The sequence below is a fragment of the Pteropus alecto genome, unplaced genomic scaffold (genome assembly GCF_000325575.1).
Source record: "Pteropus alecto unplaced genomic scaffold, ASM32557v1 scaffold50, whole genome shotgun sequence".
Lineage (NCBI taxonomy): Eukaryota > Metazoa > Chordata > Mammalia > Chiroptera > Pteropodidae > Pteropus > Pteropus alecto.
In genome coordinates this window covers 12494880-12518328 of record NW_006431918.1, presented here as the reverse complement: position 1 = coordinate 12518328, position 23449 = coordinate 12494880, and the positions used below count along the sequence as shown (strand labels likewise).

Sequence of the window (23449 nt, the reverse complement as noted above, 5' to 3'; positions counted from 1 at the left end):
TTCATAGTCCATGAGTCTAAGCCACCCTGGCTCCTTTGGCTCATTCTCTTGGGTCTTAAATTTTTTCTAACTTGTCTGTATGTGTATGCGTGCGTGTGCCCCTGCATATGTGTGTGTGTGTGTGTGTGTGTGCACGTATGTGAGCCACTTGAAGTTAATGCAGAATCTTGTCAATTATACGAGTGCAAGTACATTTAGTGAAAGGATGATCGATAACTTCCCTCAATTTCTCTCGGGCCGTGTGCTTGGTCTCTGGTTGGGAGCAAGGCTTCGTGCTGGACCCCAGCTGCTGTCAGCCTGAGTTTGGGTCACATTTTCCTTTTTTTTATAATTTCAAAAATCCAGTCGGAAATTGAGAATTCCAGTTCAGAAAGATGTTGTTTTCTAGAAGAATGACAAAAGCTGCTTGAGTGTATGTTGCGATGTTGTGCTTTTGCCTTGGTCCTCAAGGAGCCAGGGCGTGGTCTTCGCCTTCGCTCAGGCCGATTTCCTGCTTTTCCCTTGAATGGTCATCCTCGCACTACAGAGCCGCTGTCCGGGAGGGCTCTAGAGAGGCCCTCTCTGGCCAGGAATGGGCTGCAAGGAGCAGAAGCCCTTTGAGGCAGAGGGATTTCTGGGGGACATGGTGATGCTGGGAGACGCGGTGACACTGGGGGACATCGTGACACTGGAGGGCACAGTGACACTAGAGGACATGGTAAATTTGGGGGATGTGGTTATGCTGGGGGAATATGGTGATGCTTGGGGATGTAATGATTTTGGGACATGGGGACACTTGGGGACACAGTGACACTGGAGGACACAGTGACATTTTAGGACATAGTGATGCTGGGGGACATGATGATTATAAGGACATAGTGATATAGCGGGCACGATGACATTGGGGGACACAGTGACACCTGAGGACACAGTGACATTGGGGATATGATGATGCTGGAGGAAATGATAATGACAGAGGACACAGTGATTCTGGGGAACATGGTGACATGGGAAGATACAGTGATCATTCTTTCCCCTCCCGGTCCCTAGTGAGGGCCACGAAGCATGCTCATTGTCACGACTGAAAACGAAAATCGAGTGGGAAGAATAGTCGGTCCTTCAGGAAGGCAGGGAAGGCGCGTGGGGGCAACGGTGCAGGCAGCTGCAGGGCTGCAGCGGGAAATCTGAAAAAGCAGCTTAAAGGGATTAGTTGGGAGGGAGGAGGCTGAAGAGGCTAATTATAAAGTTGGGCCAGAGATGAGAGAGGATTATCAGATCTCTTTGTGCAGCAGGAGTTTAAAAATGAGGGAAGAGTCCTTTCCTCTAAGACGAATGGGGTAAAAAGAGGGCAAAGGGAAGGGAAGGGGATACGGGCGCTGAAGGAACGGTCAGCAGGGATCATGGCTGAAGCAGGGGAGGCCACGGTTACCTGCGTGCTGCACCGCGTGGAAGCAGGGATGGCTCCTTACCTGACCATAATTGCTCAAGCTTAGTGACAGGCCTGGGCTCTATTACGAAGCTCTGTGAGATAGTGGCCTTCTTAATCAGTATGGACTTCCTGGGCCCCTGCTGTGTGCCAAGGATGGGGCTGAGTGCCCCAGGGAACACAGGTTCTGCCTCGCAGGCCTTGAGGTAATTGGCCAAGAAGGATACAGTCCTGGGATATGGGAAATATTGGGGGAGCCATGCTGAAAATTAGAGTTGCCCCAGACTGGAGGGCTGTGGAAGACTCCACAGAGGAGGGAAGCCAAGGGGGGTGGCAGAAGGATGGAGGTCTCCAGGCAGGAGGAGCCCCGAGTCAGGCAGCCTAACTGGAGTGGAGAATTCCTGCAGGAGAGGACAGAAGCTGAGGCTCAGTGGACGGACAGGAACAGGTTGGAGAGGCCTCAGACCGTGGGGTAAATGGCCTGGGCTTTTTCCGCAGACAGCGAGAATCACTTGACGGGCTTGGAGCACAGGAAATGTAAGGGTGAAGACAGTTTCAGGACAGCTTGGCCGGCAGGTGCACAGAACAGAGCATGGCGAGGTGACCTGGACAGGAAGAGTCTGCAGCAGGCTTCTTGCAAGAGTCCTGGGTGAGGCAGTGGGCTCCACTGCGGTGGGAATAGAAATGAATAGTTGGATGAATGGCCTTGACCCAACTGCAGCTGGCCTGAGGCCCCAGTCTACCATGTCAACGGCAGCAGGCTGGAGTACTCACCCATAGGGTTCATCACACATCTTCCAAAGACTTTGGAGGGAAGTGAGAGGGAAGATGCTTTTCATATAAAAGCAAGTATCACCATATGATGGAGAAAACACATCACGGCATCAAGAGGCGGCATCCTCCTTGGGTTACAAGTCTCCTTGTCAGCACTCAGGTCCCTGAGGGGTTTGGGACTGAGGGATTCTGCTCCTGTCCTCTCACCTGGCAGTGGAGGATGAGGGTCCTGAGAGCTGGGCATCCCCCAGGGCCGCACATGAGACTCTGCACTGAGAGAGTGGGCAGGGCGCCCAGGCCTCCTGATTGCTTGCTCCGCATTCTTACATCTGCGCTAGAAGGTCTGCCTGCCCTTTATTTACCCACCTCTTTAGGAGGTAAACCCTAAGGTATTCAAAGGAGTTCAAGGTGGTAGAAGAGTGTTAAGAGGAACAGCAAGAGGAAGGAAAGGAATCAAGATGTACCGGTGCTTGCTCTGTGCCAGGTGCTCTACATGCGTAAATTCATTTACTCACTATAACCGCTCTGCAAAGTGAATACGGCTGCGTTTTACAGGTGGGGGTCCACCAAACACAGAGCACGCATCGTTTACTTCCTGGTCACACAAGGAGTAAGTGCGGGGTGGGGTGGAATTTGAACTCAGATCTGTCCGATGCCAAACCTTTGGCCTTCTTTCTATTCCATCAAAAGATTAACCTGCCTCTGCAGAGCGAGCAGAGCAGATTGGGGGTGGGCAGGAAGCGCCTCTATCACGAAGGGGAGAGAGGAACCACCAACTCTTCCAGCTGCTCTCTGACTCTCTTCCTTTGACCCGTTTCAGCTGCCTGGGCCTCCAAGCCATGAACAGCACCCTGAGGGATGCCCAGGCCCCCACCTACCGCGAGTGCCTCCTGCCTTCCGTGGCCCGGACCCCCTCTGTCACCCAGGTCACACCAGCCAAGAAGATAACTTTCCTTAAGCGAGGGGATCCCCAGTTTGCCGGGGTTCGCCTGCCTGTCCACCAGCGCACTTTCAAGAGCTTCAGCGCACTGATGGACGAGCTGTCACAGCGCGTGCCTCTCTCCTTCGGGGTGCGCTCTGTAACCACGCCTCGGGGCCTGCATGGCCTCAGCGCCCTGGAGCAGCTGGAGGATGGCGGTTGCTACCTCTGCTCTGATAAGAAACTCCCCAAGACGTCCAGTGGGCCAGGCCTGCCACAGGGGAGGAGCCCCTCTGCTCAGCAGTCGCGGGATGTGGAAGGCCAGTGTGAGGCGCCAGGAACCTCTGCTTCACGGAGGGGTCCTACAGCCCCGAGGAAGATAATGCTGGTTAAGAATGGGGAACCTGGATCCCAGCAGACAGTGACTCTCAGTCATAGAAACACAAGGAGCCTGACGGCCTTTCTCAGCAAAGCCTCTGACCTTCTGCACTTTCCTGTGAAGCGTGTGTACACAACCAGTGGGGAAAAGGTAGGCCGTCGGGGATATTTCCTTTAAAAAGTTCTATGGACCTCAGGTCAAAATATTTAAGTGGAATGAGGCGATTATCCTTCAAAGGAGGCACTGACTGCCCAGCTTCTAACTAAAGGTGGGTGGAGGGGAGATGTTCATTCAGTCATCAAATAAGCAATTGTTATTCATGTTTTTAGCTACCATTTAGCAGGCTTTTAGCACCAGACACTGTGCCTTGCACACACATTCATTATTTTCTTATCCAACCCTCCTATTATCCAGTCTCACCTATTAGTGTGAGAGGTCAGTACAGGAAACAGAATCTTCTTGAAGAAGCTTATGGAGTAAGTGATTTAATACAGGGCATTAGGGGGTTTCGGAATCTTTGGGCATTTGGAAGAATGAACTCTGGGTGTTCAGGAAAGCTTTTAGCAGGAAGCTACTACCTCTACTTGAAGCTACGGTGATTATTGAGTTCCAGGTACTTCTCCGTAGTGGCATCCATGCTTATAAAGCTGGACTCAGGAAACTGCCACATTTGCGTCTTGACACGCAGGAACACTCGGGCGCCGGCTTCTAGCCATTGCGGCCTGAGCTGCTGTCGCCTCCTGAAATGTATTTAGAGCTTTCTGAGCTCTGCAGAACAGGAAAGCACACCAGAAAAAGAGTGAACAGAAACGTTGACTAATGCAGGGCATAGCATCCACCACACGAACTCATGAGGCGGTTAATATTATTATACCCTTTGTAGATATAAAAAAAAAAATTGAGGCACAGAGATTAATTAACTTTCTCATAGTTGTGTGGCTGGCAAATGATAGGGCCGGCCTTAATGATTTCACAGTCTTAATGTAAGAATGCTTCTAAATTATGGTGCAGATGCTATATGCAGATTTTACAGGCAAATAAGACTAAGTCCCGACCTTCAGTTGGCTACAGTTTAGTAGGTATGGTGAGGGAGAGAAAGCAGGAACGAAATTAATTAATTGGAGAAAAAAATTAGCCTATTTTTACATAGATTGACCTCAGAGCTATTAGAGTTTCTTCTGTAAACAAAGTGGCCTCATTGTCCACAGTATAGGCTGTGTCATGATTATCAATTCGCAGTCCTCAATTGGATGGACACTCTTGATACTGCTGTGTTTTGTTTTTGTTTTTGTTTTCATGAATCCGAGACCTCTACCTCTTTCTAAAATAGGAGCATCATTTACTCTCAGTTCTATTTTCTTCCTTGGAAAATCTGATTTCCTAGAAGCATGTCTACATCTATAAATTGATAGACATGGGTCATTTTTACATTTTTGCAATGAACCGGAGATATAAACCAAAAAAGAAATATATCTAGTAGTTCGAAACAAGCTCCTAATTACCTGGGTTGAAAGATCTGCTGTACAGCAATCTTAATGTCATTTGGGAAGAGAAGATACAAGAGTTCTCTTCTTTCTTTCATTTTCTGGTTAATAAACATACCCTTTTAATCTGAGAAAATAAAAAGAACGCACTGCTAATTACAATGTAATATTACAAATAGTGGAAACCCTCAGATATGTCGGGCCCCAGGCCAGGTGAGAATTCTCTAAAAGCAAGGCTCTGTCTCCTGGAATGCAATCCAGCACTGGCTTTGCCTGCTCAGCTCCCAGCTCAGGATGTTCTGCTGGTGGGTGTCAGGGCGGGTGGGGAGGGAATGACACCAGCGTCTGGGCAGGAGCTTAGAGAGCCTTTGAAACAGGCTGGGAGGGAGGTGCTGGCTGCCTGTGGAGGAAACAGTGCCTTGCTCTTGTCTGCTCCACTAGGGGCAAAAGCAGAGGTGATGGGCTCAGATTACACTGGAAAACACAGTTCAAACCCAAGAGGTGAAAGGGTGAGCTAGTGAATCCCATCTCCACATGGAAGCTAGAGGACTTTCTGCTCTGGTTGTTTTAAAAAATGCCTGTTCCGGAGGGTGCTAGTGTGGGTTAGAAAGCAGGCCAAAGGCTTCATGAAGTCTTTTCTAGTTGAGGAATCCAGAATAACCTTTAAACCACAGGCCTCACACCAGGTGGAGGGAGGGTGTAGGTAGAGAGGAAGACCATGGTGACAGGTCCTGTCCCCAGCTGGTTATAGCGGTGTTATGGCAACTGGATGGGATCCTTCCTTTGGATCAGAAATCTGAGGTGAGATGTACAAATATCAGGACAGGGCCAGGGTGAGTGGATTCTTCCTCTGCCTGTGTCTCCCTGAGCAGAAGGGGGTTCTTGCAGAGCGTGCCCCCTGACCCCACAGTCTCCTTCCACAGGTGGACTCCCTGAAGGCTTTGCTGCGAAGCCCCTCGGTGCTGGTGTGTGCTGGTCACGAGTCCTTCAGACCTCTGGCGATGGAAGGTGCCAGAAGAAAAGGGACTGAAACTTTATTGGGGCAGACGTCAAGGAACAAAAACGGTGAGCTGGTTTTGGAGTTTCCCCAATGTTATTTGCACCGGATAGTGGTTCGGGAAGGCTGAGCAGATATCCTTTCTAGATAATTTAGGAAACCTGCCTTTGGCCCTAATTCTTGGGCATCCACTTGTTTTGGGGGCTCTCTTGCTTCTTCCTCTTTCTTCTCATCACCATCAACCTTAACTGGGTTGAACATTTGACTGGAGTATGAGAGAGGGAAGTCTGGTGTTCAGAGAGAACAAGGATGAGGCGATCTTGAACTCTAAGTTTCTGGGATCTAAAATAAGCTTTATTAAGGGCCATGGTGGGCGTGAGATTATGGAGGCAATGAACCGAAGGCATGTGACATTTGCATCTTTCAAGAGTCATGACTCTCTCAGGCAATAGTGAGGGGGCCAAATGGACTAAAACTAATAATAACCATCCATTATCAATCTATACATCCAACCATATATCCATTCAAAAAGCCTACTAAGTATCAGAGCCTAGGTTTTGTTATTTGAGAAACATTATTTTAAAAGCACAGTTAAAAGTCGTAGAATAAAAGTTTAAGCAAAATTATTGGAATGACAATGGGCAAATTGTGGTGAGTAAACAAAATAATACCCTTTGTGAACAGCTGTTAAGAAATGACAACAATGGTGTCAGTGATTGCTGCATACCAGGTACTGGAGATGCGAAGACCCACTGGCCACACGCCCCCTCCGGAAACGCCAGTCTTATTTGGTGCTTATGAAAGAGCAGAGCTTGACCAAACCTTCTCCTGTTCATATGGACTCAAGGAGGTCTGTTCTTTTGCTGGCCACAGGCTTACCTTCCACTGGCCCCCTTCCTCTTGAAGTTATTAGCTCAGGAGATGAAATGAGAAAGTACTAGGGGCTTCATTCTTTCTTGAGGTCATTTTTTTCTATCCCCAGTGACTACTTCTTCTCTTTTTCATGGCTGGGGTGTAGCCATGACTATTAGGACCTGCAATTGTGTGTCCAGGTCCTTCCTTGCAATCATTTATCAACACCAAAGTTTGATGAGTGTTAGGATGATAAATCACCACTAATAATTGCAAAGCATTTTACTGTTTACAATCAGGTACATATGTAGCAGCTTACCGATTTTGCTTCCTGTGCTGGGAGTGGGCTTAAGGAGGACTAGGAGTTAGCACTGGGCTTTACTGCTCTGCCCTCCACCTCTGCTGTCTATTGAGAACCTACTTTGTGCTGGCAACTTTGCAGGAAGTTCTACATGCATTGCCTGGCATTGTCAAAGCACATCGTCAAATAGATACCTTCATTTTTATTTTATAGCTCAGAAAAAGGGGCTCTGCCAAAAGCTACGCAGCTAGGAAGTAGCGGGCTTGAGATTGAATTCAGATTTCAAGTTCATCTCGCTTTGTTATGCTGGTTCACAAACGGCAGACTCTTTCTAGAATGATTTCCGCCCTTACTGTGTGATTGCGGAGGCGGCAGGGCTGTTTAGGTGCCGAAAGGCTCATGACCAGTCTTTAGTCTCCTGCCCTGAAGCTCCTCCCAGAAGCTCACTATCTTTTCCTCTTATTCTTCATTGTGTGCCAGGGAGCTGGGGGCCGAAGGCCAAGCAGAGTGTGATCCACTCGAGGTCCAGGTCGGGCAGCAGGCCACGGCAGTTTTCCTTGCTGTCGGAGAGATCTGGTCTCAGCGACCCCCTGGGCTCCCTGTCGCATACCTGGATGGGCCCTGCTCCTGACAGGCACTCTCAGGACATGCCTGCCCAGCTCGGCTCATTGGTAGCTGCTGACGATGTTGAGAAGAAGGTCCACATGAATGAGGACGGCAGCCTGTCTGTGGAGATGACAGTTCGCTTCCAGCTTCTGGGGGATGACATGCTCTCGTGGTCCAGGAGGGTCGGCGGGGCTAGCACCCTTCCGGCAGCCAGTGGGGAGGACCCTGTTCTGGGGGAGGTGGACCCCCTCCACTGTGTGTTGGAGGGCCACCCTGGTGGCTCCTCAGAGCCTAGGGCACAGGACCTGGGGCCCCGTGAAACAGGGTGCAAGGAAACCTTTGAACGAGGCCGGTGGCAGCCAGGGTCCAGATACGAGATCTGGACGAACCCTCTGTACACCGCCCTGGGAGAGGGGACGGCCTCTCAGAAGAGGTCTAGGTTGACCCAGCACTCCCACTCTAGGGGCCTCCAGAGCCAAGGGTTTCCTGGTGGGAAAAGAAGCATCAAGGACAGTGTCAGCATCACCTCCAGTGACAGACCCCCTGAAGGCTCTGAGCCAAATTCCTCCTGCTGCTCCAGGTCCCGGGAGGGCAGTGTGGGCAGCTGTGGCCTACGTCCAGCCTCCGGAGCTGACTTCCAGAAAAGAGCAGGGTGGGAAGCTGGTGGCACCACCCGGGCTGGTGAGGGCCCAGGTCCAGAGGGGGCGAGGCCAGGCAGCAGGGGGCAACGCTGCCGGAAACCCAGGACCCAAGATGTGGCAGGTGCTCCTTCTGACTCCTCAGTGAGTACTGGGTCTCACAAGGCATCCAGTAAAAGGGGTGAGCCGCACCAGGGCCACCTGAGCAAGACAAGGACTGTGACTTCCCTAGGGAAGGCCACTGAGGGGGGAGGACCCAGTTCTCCCACCCTGAGTGCCTCGTCTTTGAGGAACAAAGATCCACAGGGAGAGGAAAGTGGACAAGGCACCATGCGCCCCCAGGACAGGGGTGGATCTGGGACCAGGTTGCCCCTGGCTGCGGGACATTGTGGCTCTGGGGACACTGCAGGAGGTTGTTCCCCACCTTCTGCCTGTGTCTCAGCCATGGGTGGGAGAAGAAAGCAGGGGAGCAGAGCCAGTGCATTCTCCTCCCCCAGCATTTCTGTCCTCAGCGGAGGGGCCCAGAAAGGCTGCCCAAGGCAGCACCACAACCGAAGGGACGCCCACTGCCCGCTCCACTCACCTGTGTCCAGGCGAAGGCCGGGGCCTCCCAGCGTAAGCAGGGCTCGCCCAGTACCACGCTCCCCTAGCACCAGAAACCGGGCCTCGCGGGGTGCAGGGCCGCCCTCCTCTGCCTCCCTCCATTCCCAGGATGCAAGAGGGGTCAGCAGTGCCCCCTTTACATCTGTGAGCGATTCGGACTGTGCTTCCAATTTCTACCCCCCATATTCACCCTCTGCTGAGACAGAAGGGGACCCTGAGTTCAGGGCGCACTCACCGACTCCCACACCTTCCAACTTTTTCAGGTCTCAAGCTGATGGCCTGGGCAAAAAGGCATGGGGCGATGCCCCCAAGCCTCCCTGGTCCTTGGTTCTGCCAGATGGACAGGATGATGGGGAGAAGCCAGAGTCCCGCCAAGGGTGCTGCTGCTCCCAGACGGGCACATCCCCTGTCCCCAGGACGCCTGGGGGTGAGATTCAGGCCCTGCAGCTTCCCCAGCCTCAGGGCAGCCGAGAGCCGCTCTCTGAGGCCAGCTCAGTGTGTAGCAGGTACTGTCCCCATCCTCCCAGGGCACAGCCCTCCGTCAAGAAGCACCCTTCAGGCAGCAGCAGCCACAGTGGGGGGGACCACAGCGCTGATTGGGGGCCCAGGGGGGCCCAGCCAGGGGAGGAAAAGCTGGATTTGCAGCACCCACAGCCTCCTGGCTCTCAGTCAAGGGCCAGAGGGGTGGCAATCAGAGCCCCGAGAAGGGGCAGCCCCAGCCTAGGTCCCAGGCCCAGCAGAATGTTCCAGGGGCAGGTCACTGGTGCAGAGGAAGGCTTGCAGGAGCAAGAGGATGGTGGCAGCGTGTCACCAGGTGCTCTTCCCCGAGTCTCGCCGGAAGCTGTGGTCCGCGAATGGCTGAACAACATCCCAGAGGAGCCTGTGCCCATGAAATATGAGATGGTGGATGACAGCACGGATGTGGCTGGGGACGGCCAGGAAGGCCCCACGGAGGATCCTATTGAGAAACATTCCCCGGAAGGCCTTGGGGAGCCAAGTCAGCCCAGAGGATCATCCCTGGAAGGGACAGCCAATGAGAAAGCAGAACCAGACGGAACCCTCCCAGTGATGAGTGATGCTGGCCCCCAGTCAGCAGAGAGTCTTTCTCATAGCAGGATTTCGGAAGCCCCCAAGGAGGCCGGAGCAGGCGGAGGAACCGCTGGGGACGGTGGCCCGGGCCAGTGCGTGCTTCCCCACAGGGTCTCCGCCACCCTACAGATCATGAAGGCGCTGATGGGCTCTAAGCAGGGCCGGCCCAGCAGTCTGCCCGAAGTGTCCAGCGCGGTGGGCCGGAGGCTCAGCCACTCCGCCCAGGCCCTCATCACCTGTCTCGCCCGGCTTCACTTTTTCGATGAAGACCGTGGGTCTCCAACCCGCAAAGTGAGGTTCACAGACTCTCCTCGGTACCAGGAGCTCCTGAGCACGTTCCAGGCCCTGTGGTCGGGGTGTGGCCTCAGGCGAGGTGAGCTGGACTCCGACCTCTGGGAGCTTGGTGGGTGCCAGGCTCTGTCATGCCTCAGGTCCCACGCTGTGACCGAGGACTTCACGCCAACGTCCTCATCCGGCGTGGATGTAGGCAGTGGCTCCGCGGGCTCAGGGGATGGCAGCGGACCCTGCGCGGTGGACTGCACGCCGGTTGCTGAGAGGATAGAGCTGCCCTTGAAAATCCCCTACCAGAGGCCGGATTCCAGAACCTCAGAGAACCCGGTGGGTCTGGAAAACCAACAGCCGAGCGGTTCCACAGCCTCCTCAAGCTCCCAAGCTCCGGCTTGTGCCACTGGGAAGGAGCGGGCAGAAGAACGCAGCGGGGAGCAGGCGTTGGGCAGTGACCCGGACCGAGCAGCGGAAAACACGATGCAAGAAGAGGGGGTGCAATTAGAGAAAACGGAAGAAGAAAAAGAAAGGGCAGAACTGCAAGGAGAGGGCGTCAGTGGATTTCCGGAAGAGGGACAAGCCGTGGGACAAGAACTGTCAGGGGTCGGCTGTCAGGATGGGGAGGATGCACGGGAAGGTGAGCGTGTGCAGGAAGAGGAAGCAGGAAGAGACCTTGGAGAGAGAGAGGACCCGATGGAGACCCCTGGGAACCTCACTGAGAGAGATTTAAATGCCAGTGGGAGTCAAAATGATCCCAACGCTGAGTCCAGTTTGGAGAAGCTGCCCACAGCAGCTCAGATGGGCCTTGAGCAAACCCAGGCCAAGTTCACCCAGGGGGCTGGAGAGAAGGGCACTTCCATGGCCCATAGGATGTCTCTGGACCCTGACCCCCTGTGGGTGTCCAGGTTGCTGAAGAAGATGGAGAAGGCCTTCATGGCCCACCTGGCCAGTGCCACAGCCATGCTCCGAGCCCGCTGGAGCCTGCCGAGCGACGACCTGCTGGACCAGATGGTGGCGGAGCTGCAGCAGGACGTGCGGCAGCGGCTCCAAGACAGTACAGAGAAAGAGCTCCAGAAGATCCGGAGCCGGGCCAGGGGGAAGGCGCGGGGGCCGCCCAGGGGAGCTCTCAGGTGGGAGACGTCCCTGCAGACAGAGCAGCGCAGGCGTCGCCTCCAAGGCCTGCGCAACCTCTCGGCCTTCTCCGAGCAGACGCGGCCCTGGGGCAGCCCCTCCCTATCCCAGGAGGACGTGCCAGCCTTCAGCGAAGGCCTGGAGACCCCGTTGGGTAGGGAGGCCGAGGGGGAGGAGTTCTGTCCCTGCGAGGCCTGCGTGAAGAAGAACGTGATCCCTGCATCCCAGAAGGATACGATGGGCGTAGCCTGTACACCCATCAAAGAGGCCTTTGACCTGAAGCAGATTCTGCAGAAGAAAGGCGGATGTGCTAATCGGGATACTGCAGAGGTGGTCCCCGAGAGGACGGGGATGGAGCTGCCCGAGAGGGTCCCCTCGGGGACAGGGACAGTCCAGGGGACTGATGGAGGCCTGGAGGAGGAAGATGAGGGTAAGGGTGGCCAGACCCTCGGCAGAGGTGAAGATCCAGAAAGGGAGGAGGAAGATGTGGCTACGCAGAAGGTAGAAGGGAGCGTGGACCCCTGCGTAGGCTGCCACCCAGAGGCAGTGGAGTGGGAGGAGCAGGGTGTGGGTGACAAGGAGGAGAACATGGAGGAAGCCTCTGGGGCTGAGGTCGGTGTGGAGGGTGAAGCCTCGGGAGGAGGCGACAGAAATCCGGTAGGACAGAATGATGGTGCTGACACCATAGAGGCCCAGGAAACTGAAGGAGAGGGACAGCCAGAGTTGAGAGGAGGAGATCAAGATGAGAAAGAAAGGACCCCACAGGTTGGCTCTAGACAGGGCCAGTCAGGTGAGGCTTCTGGACACAGCAGCCCAGACCAACAGGAGAGGCCCATGCCACCCCCTGCCCCGGGTGGAGACGCCCCTGGCCAAAGGTCAGGCTTGAAAACAGCCCCCTCCTCATCTAGAACATCATCTCTGGGAAACTGCTCTCGGCTCTCCCAGAAAGGCTCCGAAGAGGAGCCTTCGAAGGGAGACATGAGGACCACTGCAGACGAGCCCAAGGGAGTCCCTGGTCCAGAGAGAACAGTCATAGGCATGTATCCAGAAGGCTCCACTTCTGAGCAAGAAGGGGCCACTTCGGGCTCAAGGACTCCAGAGCAAGGGACAGAAGAAGGTCTGACTCCAGAGCCGGGGGCAGGCCAAGGAAAGGTAATTAAAAGTCTTGCTGGGACAGAAATGAAGTTTAAAAACCTAAGCACAAACACAACAGATGGCTTTGGCCAAGATGATTTAGATTTCTAGAGCTCCAGCTATGAGACAGTCATGAGTCTGGAGCTCTGTTTTTATCCATATTTTGTGTGCAAACTTGAGCATGGCTCAGCTCTCTGGAGATGTACAAAGAGCACGGGGGAAAGATCAAGGATGTGCCAAGGCCATAGCCACACCTCGCTGCCCCTGGGTCCTGAATTCTGGAACTTCAGAGGGCCTGCTGGCCTGTCCTGCATACTGTGTGCAGGAGGTTATCTCAGATCTGCACTGTTCTAGGAGGTCGGCCCACCCCCTCCATCTGCCTGCTGAGCCCAAGAGGATAGAACTGATTGGAAATGTTCCAGGAGAGATTTTGTTTGTGTGTTTGTTTTTTGCTAGCAAGTGTTTCTCTCATTCTTTTGCCTATTGATCTCCTGTTATTTTTCTCCTTGGCCTCTCTTGGCACTCACCTCATTCGACTTTGAGGTGTTTTTCTCTAGTCTTGAATATATTTGGTGACTCTGCAGATGGGAATAAATTCAGGGAGAAGCAGATAATTTCAGGGTCATTGGACAAAGTTTGTTCTCAGCTCAAAAGTCCAAATGTATTTCCTTAATTCACACGTATATATTTACATATATATATTTACATATATGTATGTAATAGAAAAAAGTGGAAAATGCAGAAAAGCAGGAGAAAGAAACGTAGTCACCTGTGATCCCGTCACTCAGATAACTTGTGTTAGCAATTTGATGTTTTGCCTTCTCATCATTTTTCTAAGCATTTGATAGTGTTTTTTTTTAACTTGACAATATAAGAATTTCCCTGATTTATCTCCAAATCTTCATAAACCTCTTTTTAATACCTGAATGTTTTTAATACCTGAATAACCCATTATGAGAATATAAAATACTCTATTGCACCATTTCCACCTTGTTGACCATTTCAATGGTTTCCATCGTTTTTTTCTTAAACCTTTTTTTTCCCTCTCTGAACTGCAGACAATTTCCATAGGATAGATTCCCAGACATGGAGTTACTCTGTCAAAGAGTACCCACTTTTTAAAAGACTCTTAATATCCTGCTGCCAAATTGTTTTTCTAAAGGTCTATATTCTCATTTACATCACTCAGCCAGAAACCTTCTCATCAGTGTTTGGTTCGGTCATTAAAACGAGAAATCTTTTGTTTATTTTGTGGGCAAAAAATAGGACCTCATTTTAGTGAGGTATTATTTGGATATATTTGCTAATGAGATTAAAGAGTTTTCTAGGTTTTTAAAATAGCTAATTGCATATAAATTATATATGCATGCCTTTTGCCCCTTTTCCAACTGATATTCTAGCTTTATCAAAATAAATTGATTTATATGTGCCCTTTATGCTATTTTAAAAATATTCTATTTTTCATTTTTGAGATTTAAAAAAAAAATGCCCTTTCTCCATATTCTTCTATAGCAAGCCTTGGCCCGGGTCCGGTCTGGGTAGGGAGCTTCTTGATGGGGCAGAATTTCCTTGACTGACTCTCACCAGCACTCTGCTCGTAACATGACCATTTTGTGTAGTCAGACTTATTAAAATGGAATTGTGCTACAAGAACAGCTATTGGTCACTGGTTGTTTAAATGTTAATACTATAAATAAATAAATACATAAATAAATAAATAAATGATAAAGCTAACAAGCAAGCAAGCAAGCAAATGTTGGGTGTAGGTTGAGGTGTCGATTCATGCCTGCGGTCATCTGTTCTGTTCTGTTTCTCAGTGCTGGAGACGTCCATAATAAAATCTGACATGTTTTAAAAATTTCTGTGAAGGTGATTCTTTAAAAGTTTTTACATTAAAACACACTGTGTGTGTGTGTGTGTGTGTGTGTGTGTGTGTGTATGTGTATGACATGAACTGGTATCTTAGCCAGAAGCCCCAGTGGAACAGATTGCATTGTGAGCTTGGTTTAGATTTAGTGATATGCAGGGTTGTCCAGAACTTGTCATTATTGGTTAACATAGAGTTTCTACTATGCACCCTTTCTGTGTTCTAGGTCCTCAGTCATTTATCTCCTAAGAGATAGTCCAACATCTTTCATAATCTGCTCTCTCCCGGAAGACAGAGACAGCCATCTCTGGCACCTGCTGATCTGGCACTTATTAAAATGGCATTGCCCATTTGCGGTCGAGAGAATGCAGTGGAGAGAACATGGGCCTTGGTGTTGGATGACCTAGGCTCAAGTGCCTAGGTTTCAAGCACCTCAGTTTCAACATCGGTGAAATGGCAGAAGAAATGTTTTCTTCACTGAATTCTTGAGAAGTAGATGACATATGAGATAACGTGAAACTTTATTACACGTATGATGGGGGAACACCAACATTTTAATCAGAACGGCTATGTTTTGATGTCTATTTTGTGGCAGGTACCATCTTAGGCATAAATGATTCCTTTTAATCTTCCCAGCATGTCTGCGAAATAGGCAAGTTGACAGCGTCATCCCCATTTCACGAACGAAGTGACCGAGATAGGGAAGACTTACATAAAGCATGTCTGAGCTCACACAGCTAGTCAGGGGCAAAGCCAGGCTTTAAACTAGGACATTTCAGACTCTAAAGTCTATGTCCTATTCCATTGTATCATATTTTCTTCATTTCGATTCAGGTCCTGTAAAAAATAGCTTGACTAAAGGTGATCGACACTTCGTGGAATGAATTTACTGCAAAATAGTTAAGACTTAGGAAAGTAAATGAGATGGGGTTTTTTGCTCAACTGATTGCATTATGTCCTTAGTAATGTTCTACTTATGAACAGATATCGGGAGCTGGAGATAACCTGGTTTTATAAAGCTGAGACTGAAACTGAAAAGTTATCTATTCATGGGATCTTCCTTTTAGTTACAAACTCACCTGTCTTAAGCCCTCAAATATGTCTGACCTTTACATATATATTTTTAAAATGCTGTTAAAGGAAAACTGTGTTTTCTTCTGACTTGGAGATAAAGACTTTCAGGGCCATCAGCGAAGGTGAGGACGAGCCTCCCCTGCCCCGGCCTTTCTGCAGTAACCGTGTTGCACAGCCAGGCACAGGCCTCTGAAATTTAGCGCTGCTGGAAAATCTTGGTGTTCCTGTCCCCTTGCCTCTCTCCCGACTCAAAATTTGTTTCATTCATTACTCTGCCTATTGCCAAAGTGCTTACAGTATCAATAACTATGCAAACGTTTTTAGCCAGTGGGTTTTCCTTAAAGTAAGTGGGACAGGAAAGTAAGTGGTGGTGGAAAGAAATCAGGCCCCTCAACCCAGTCCTTGTTGTCCAGCTGGTGGGGATCATAGATTCCAGCTCGAAAGGACCATCTTTCAGTGGCTGAGAACTAAAGACCTGGGTCCAGGTCCCAGGTCTAGAGATTCTGACTTTACTGATCTGAGCTTGGGTCCCAGAACAGCTATTCTGTCAAGCTCCTAGATGTATGTAATGTTCCATCGTGGTGGCCTGTCACAGATTTAGTCCAGCTTTCCATTTGCAGGTGAGAAGACGGACCCATCTTGCAAAAGAGAATCTCCTGAATCATGCAGCTGGATAAGTGGCCACACTGAGAGTAGCTAGCAGGCCTTTTCTGTCTCTCACTTCATATCCCCGCTTCCCAGAGCTGAGGGAGGCCCTGCAGAGAAATGCAGCAAGCAGCAAACCTGCTCCTATGCAAGCCAGACCCGTGCTCCCCTCACCTGCATGCATACCTGTCTTCCTCTTCGCCCAACTCCCTGTGTCTGAGTCCGTCCCTGAAACCCAGGCTTTGTCTCCAGAAGGGTCCTGCTAAGGTGACCAGGGGAGAGGTAACCTGCTTTTAGTCTTTGAAGCCCTCAGTACAGTGCAGCTTGGAGGGGGTCATGTCCTGAGAGGTGTCCAAACAAAGCATGGGCTGGGGATTTTTTCTTCACTTTAATGAACATGTCAACCACCTGGAAAGTGTCATTAGTATGGATAGTTCCACTCAGGAAATTCTGGTTCAGTACGTCTGAGGGCGGTCCCAGAAGTATGCATTTCAACAAGCACCTGGAGGAAAACCCACATACCCCCCTATCCAGGTGCCTGCGTTCTGCGCGCTGATCATTCCCCAGGACTGGGGGTCCTTGGAAAGGCTGAATATCCCTCACTTTCCCTCGCCACTCAGACGAGCACACACGCACATGAGTGCACATAGACACACACAAGTACACACACACACACGCATACACACAGACTATTAGCTTCCCTGTTCTCCCTCATTATGTAGCCTCCACAAGGGATAGTGCGGGTCAGCCACAGCCAACCTTTCTCTCTGTCTCCCTCTCCTGAGATGCAATTAGGATGGGTGAGGAGAAATCTCCCTCCCCTGGCCCTCCTACCCACCTCCACTGTCCAAAGGCACAGCTGGCAGCTCCAGCCCCTGGTTGTCCATGGGACTCACCTGGAGCAGGCATGGACCCAGGCCGCCAAGGTCCTTGAGTTCATGCCCTCACTAACCCAGCTACCCAGGTGAAGTGACCCAAACCTGTTTCATGACTTCCACTGGAAGGCGTCAGGCATAGCCTCACGGGGTAATTGGCCCAGGGTTTCAATGCTCTACCCAGGGCCCCTTCCCAGCATCAGGACCAACCCAGGGACAGATACCTACTGGGTGCAATGCGTGGAAGGGTGGAAAGAATGAGAGTTGGAAAGTGACTCAGTCTGAGCTGAGCCCCAGCATCCAAGGGTCGAGAGGGCACCACCCCGCGATAATCCTTGCCACAACCCTACAAGGGTGTCTTATCACCACTTTATGAATGAAGAAACTGATTCGGAGATGAGTCATCCAAGGACGTATGGCTGGTAGATGCCGAAGCCATGATGTGAACACAAACCTGACCCTCTTGCACCTGGGCTTCCTCTTCCATGCAGCCTGGCCCCAAGTCCAGTACTCCGATGGTCCTCTGGCCTCACATCCCTAGGCTAGGCTTCGAGTCCCCGCATCTCCCCTTGGAGCCCCACTGCCAGATGCCAGCGGGATGGCTGCACCTCTGGCCCCATCACGGTCTTGCCCTTGGTGTGTTGGGCTGAATTCCAGGTTCTCACATCTTGTCCCAGCTAGTACCTTCTTACCCCAAGACTCACCCTCCTGGGGGCGTCCCTGATACTTCACTGGCCTGTCCCTCACTGAACCTGTGACTTTCCAGCTGTGGACAGCCTTGGAAAAGCACAATGACTGGGGATGTGTAGGGGCCAGGATGCTGGACGCCCTGCAACACACATGGGCCAGTCCCTCACAGGGGTGGGCAGCCCCACCCCACACATCACAGGTCCTGTTATTGCTGCATTTTTATAATTGAGGAGACTGAAGTTCAGGAGCATAGTGGCTTCCTCAGAGGCACAGGGCTAGGAGCAGATGAACATCCCTCTCTTGATTCTGACTCTTCCCACCGTATCCCAGAAAGAATGCGATCACTTCTCAACGTTTTCAGGCTGGCTTGGGAACACCCTGCCTTAAGGCAAAGGGATAAACTGGGTGACCTCTCAGAGCTTCATCAATCACAATAGTTCCGGGAAAGGACCAACCCAGGGACAGATACCTACTGGGTGCAATGCGTGGAAGGGTGGAAAGAATGAGAGTTGGAAAGTGACTCATTTCTTGGAAAAGCGTGAACCCCACATCCTATTTCGTTCTGCCCCAGCACGATGAGCGTTTCCTTGCCCAGAAGACAGGCCCAGACAGGACAGGCAGCTCCAGAAAATGTTGGGGACCCAGGGGTAAAGAGAAAGCTTTATAGCTCTTTTGTTATGCCGTCAAGGAGCAATTATCTCTCTTCCTCCGTTGATCTCAGCCTTCTGAGCACACCTGACCTTCACAAATGCATGTCAGAATCGAACCTCCAAAGAGTTCTGAATTTAAGTAGTGAGGGTGAGGAGATAAATTGCCCACAGGATAAACCGAGTGGACTCCCTCCTGGGCCCAGGGCTCCTTGCAAAACCCTACCATGAAGCTAGGTAGTGTCCAGTTCATCCTGGTCTTGGAGACTACACTTTCTGCCATTGGGTGCATTGTAATCGGATGTCGCAACAGCACCACGAAGGCTGATGATGATACTGTTTCCCTGCATTACTGGGACCTGCACTTCAGGGCTCACTACTCATTAGGATGATTGATGTTTGTTAGTTCTTTCATCCAACATATGTTGAGCAACTGTTCGATGCCATGTGCCAGCTCCTGAAGATGCAGAGATTAAACCACTGCCCCTGATGTACCTCGCTCCGTGCACCCGAATGTAGAAGTCACTCCCTGGGGTTCGTGCTCAGTGGCGATACCCTCCTGATATGTAAGCAGAACGGCAGAGCAGTGCTGCTGCTCCACGTGCACGTTGGTGGCGGTGACGGCAGACACTCCAGACGACGGCGGAGAAACCTGCTGGGAGGGGCGGTGGAAGTGGCCTCCACAACAATCGCAGCAGCCAAAGGCCAGGCTGCATGAGCCATGTGACTGGTGGTCGTGGTGACCTGGGTATTCTCCGGACAGAAAGAACTGGAGCCAGGATGGGGCAAGTTTGTAATGAGTTGAGACCAGGAGTCAGGGGGCTGTAGGTTGGGGGTGGCAGCAATTAGGAGAAACTGCAGGGAGTCATGGTAAGTGTGTGAGGGGGGTGGGTGGTCTGTGGGTAGTGGGTGTAGAGCAAAGAGGGAGCTGAGAGTCACAGAAATGCTGTCTAATTGAGAAGGGTCTCTGATGACCCCCCAAGCCAGCGACCTGACAGACACCAGTTCTGAAAGGCAGAAGCGTTTTTGTTAGAATGCAGGAGGGTGGGAGTGGGAATGGAGCTTTGGCCAGTGTGAGGACAGGCTTCGGCCCAGCTGGCAGCTCAAGGCTGGCCCTGGCTCAAAGATCCAGCCTGCCACCAAGTCCCAAAAACAGACCCAGGAAGGAATGACTGAGCATCTAAGAGAGGTGAGCGTTGCTGTCGGGCTGGGGAGCAGCCAGATGCGTCAGAGAGAAGCCAGGACCATCGGGATCCCTGGGTACCTGGGGCAGGGAGTCCAGGCCCCCACGAAGAGTGTGGCCTTCTCTATTCGGGGAGTTTCCACTGGAGGCCATGCACTCTGACAGTCAAGATGGCCTGGCTCTGTCCCTAACCAGCAGAATGGCCTGGGGTACCCATGTCCTTGGGGTGTCCAGCCATTCCTTCCTAGCTTGAGGAGCCAAGGATTCACAAGACCCTCCCTGTGGTTAGCAGCCAGAGCAGAGGAGCCAGAGTGAGAAAGGGTGGCTCCCATCCTACCCAGAAACACTTGGCATCTAGGGCTGGTGACAGTGAACTGCTGGAAAAGCACTGCAGTTTTCCAATTCTCCGGGTCGTAGAAGCAGGAGACCTTCAGACCAAGAGGGCCGTACACCTGCTGTATCTTGGCTCTGCCATTTATACGCGTGTGTCCCTGGAGCTTGTATAGCCTAGTGGCCTCATTTGACAGGTAAAAGCACAGAGGTCCAGAAAGGTCATGCCCAGGCCCAAGGTCACATAGCAAGTCGATGCAGAGTCAGGCCTAGAAACTGGGTTTCCTGATATGCAGGCCCACGTCGCCTCCACGGCTCAGAGGCCAGACTGCCTCCTCTGCAACCGTGAGTGAGGACACGGGCAGGGAGGGCAGCCTCCCAGCCTAATTAGAAGCTGTAGAGGAGAGGGGACATGGGGGGCCATGCTCGCAGATTAGCGCCCCCTCCATAGATCATAGGCACGCCAAGGACATAATAAATAATCTGCCCAAAGGTTTTAAAGGTAAAAATCAGCAAACCATTAATAACGTCCCCGGCTCCATACATCACGCTGAAATCTTCCCATTACCGCTCCCTGAGCCAATTCGCATTTTCCAGGCTGTTTTTTTTTCGTCCCTTTCCAGTGTGTTCTGCCATAGGCTTGAAGCCCCTCCCTGCAGCCTGCTGAGTGGGAAGGATGAGAGTGTGCAACCCTTCCCGATTCACCACAGAGGCTCTGCTCCGGTGTGTGGAGGGATGAGCGAAGGAGAGGCGTCCCCCTCTCTTTCTTGAGACCCCATGTTTCTGCTTCCGCTTTTCCTCGAGATGCATGGGAGGAAGTTTGCCTACCTGCCCCTCACCCCTGCCTTTAGGTAGGAATAACTCAGGCCTCTCTCTCTGAGAGAGAGGTTCGATTAATTAATGCAACAGAGTCACTTTAAATCAGAAAAGTGCTGCAGGCTGCACTTTCCAATCCCTGGTGTCCCGTTGCTCTGAGGAGGCAGCAGAGGAGACGGCAGGGAGCCGGGGCCCAGGCTCTAAGCTTTGGGTGCGTTGGCTGCAGTTTATCGTTTGAGGGGAACCAGTGGTATCAAACAAATCAGGAGCTGGAATGGGGAAAACTAGGAAGCGAAAACCTTACCCAGCAGCCTGACGGCCTGTGACGTAGGGCGGCATTGGAAGATGGTGACAGTGTGGCACTGCAGGAGGCCGTGTCAGCCCCATGTGGCCTCAGCTTCTTCAGTTAGAAAACGCAGCCCTTTGCAGCGGCCACAGGCCACTTTCCGAGGGTTCTTTGAAGGGTATGTGGATTGAGTAGCTCCTAAAACTGCCCCAAGAATTAAGTGGTTTCTTGGGTGTAGGATCAACCCTGAAGACAGAAGAATTCCATGTTAATTACTGTTCCCTCTTACGAAGGTCCCCTACGAGACCACTATATGGTGACTTTCTTGGAAGTGTGAGGAAGGGGATCCCGTCTCGGCCCTTGCGTGACGTGAGCCGGATGACCTTGGACCAGCCCCTTCACTCCTGTGGAACTGTTTCCTCATCTGCAACATTCCGAGAGTCCCTTCCCGCTCTGACTGTTGGGCTGAGTCACCTCCCTGACTTTCCCATCAAAGAACAGAGCCAGGTGCTGGTTCTGCAGAACCTTTGGATTCGTCCTAGGTTGGGGCCTGGGATCTGCCAACCTCAGCCTTTTTCAGGCTTCGCTGAGACATAGACCTCTCCATGACTCGGCGTTCTGTTTCAGTCCCCCCGAAGTGGGTGTCAGAAGTCCACCCGTCCACACCTCTCATGTGAGCAGCACTGCGTGTTTTGCAAAGCCCGGCCTGGTTTCCTTCGGCCCTCAGGATGTTCCAGTGAGTAAGCGGGTGGGTCTGCTATACCCATTGGATGGATGGGGAAGCTGAGATGGAAGGGTGAAGGGAAGGAAATCCTGTAAGAGGCTTCCTGGGGAGAATACCTCAGGTGGTGACAGCCAGTAGTGGGGGCTTCTGAGAGCCCCAGGAGACAGATGTCTGCTGGACAAGGATAGTCCCTCTTCGTGGATAAAGGATGTGTCCCTGGAGCATCCGAGGGTTTGGTACAGACCACACACACTGTGGACCAACTCAATGGGAATCACATTTCACAAAAAAGACTCAAATCCCTTGGGCCTGCGTGTGCCGCCCCGAGCTGACTCCGCAGGGTGATTTGAATCAGAGCCCGAGCCGGCAGAAAGAAGACTGGGCCCCACGACTACCGAACGTGCTGACTTCTCTCCTTTCCAGTGGGAGCTCTCAAAAGCCCAGTGTCCTCCTGGTGGGACTCCAGGACCAGATCAGCTCAGCACCCTGTGTCCTGAGGGAAGCCTCAGCCCAGTGCAGGGGCCATGGGGTCACAGTGGCAGACCTCGAAGGCCCTGCTGGCAGACCCCTTCCGTCACGCCTTCTCTGCACCTATAGTTGGCCCGACTGCCACACTCTACCTACCAACCATGTAAAATTCAGGGCGAGTTACCAAGGTCTCCAAGCCTCGGTTTACCCATCTATGACAATGGGCCTGACCCCTCCTGACTAAGTGGTTATGAGAATTAAATGGCATGATAAATGTGGACATGCCATAGTAAATATTTAATAAATAAGTTATTACCGTGACGGGTCGGAAATCATTTGTCTGAAGAGGCATAGAATGCTCCCGGAGTTCAGCCGCGGAGAGAAAACATGTTCAGACTGGAGGAGAGTGAGCTGGGAAAGGGTTTCACAAAAGAGATAGTTTTTGATGGGCACTTTGAAGAAACAGCCGGGTTTGACCTGGAGGAGTCGGGAGCTGAGGTGAGGAGATTCCAGGGGATGGGACAGAAGAGTCAAAGGTCAAGAGGCTTAGGAGGCAGAGAGGGTCCAGCCTGACCCAACACGGACGTGTGTGGGGAGGGCTGAGTGTTTGGGCCTGGATGCCTGGCTCCAAAAGGCCTCAGCCATCACCTTGGGCTGTGCTCTGCGGCTAAGGTGTCAAATCTGATGATAGAATGCGCTTTGCCACCAGCCGTCCTGAGAGACTCTGGCTTCCCTCAACTCCCTGTCACCGTGACAAACCCTCGGCCCCCTCTCAGACCTTGATGGATGGCTCCTATGCTGGATTTCATACATCTCCGTCTTCCCCAGAAGCTGTGACACGAGTAATTGGTGTCACCTCTGTTGATTGCATGCCAAGTGCTGACAAAACAGTCTGTAACAGGGAGCTCCGTGTACTGCCTTTGATCGTGGGGGCGAGGGAGCTGCTGGAACTGACCTGGTGCGGCCCCAGCTCTCTAGGGGTGACCAAGGCAGAGGCGGCTGGCCCAGCTGGACCAGCTGGGAACAAATGCAAAGGTATCCTGGCCTTGATCTGGAGAATGTGCTAGAATCTTTCTAAACTGATGCAGCTCGGTGCTTGGTATCCAGAGTTTGCCCCCAAGGCTGCACCTGGTGTCTGACACACACCTCTCTGATCAATGTAGTCCACGGATGCTCAGCATCCTGGGGACGTGGAGGCGGACACCCTCTAGAGGTCCCCTGGCTCCTGCCAGCAAAGCCGCTATCCT

At 52.0% G+C, this 23449-nt stretch overlaps 1 protein-coding gene across 1 annotated transcript in view; it reads left to right on the top strand.

The window, feature by feature from the left end:
* The first annotated feature begins 3018 nt into the window (after positions 1-3018).
* The window catches only part of RP1L1 (RP1 like 1), a 49440-nt gene continuing 29009 nt past the window's right edge, over positions 3019-23449 (top strand). Inside the window, exons 1-3 of the mRNA XM_006906352.2 lie at positions 3019-3627; positions 5885-6026; positions 7592-12253. Of these exons, the coding sequence (XP_006906414.2) occupies positions 3019-3627; positions 5885-6026; positions 7592-12253 (5413 nt within the window). The remainder of the gene's footprint in view (positions 3628-5884; positions 6027-7591; positions 12254-23449) is intronic.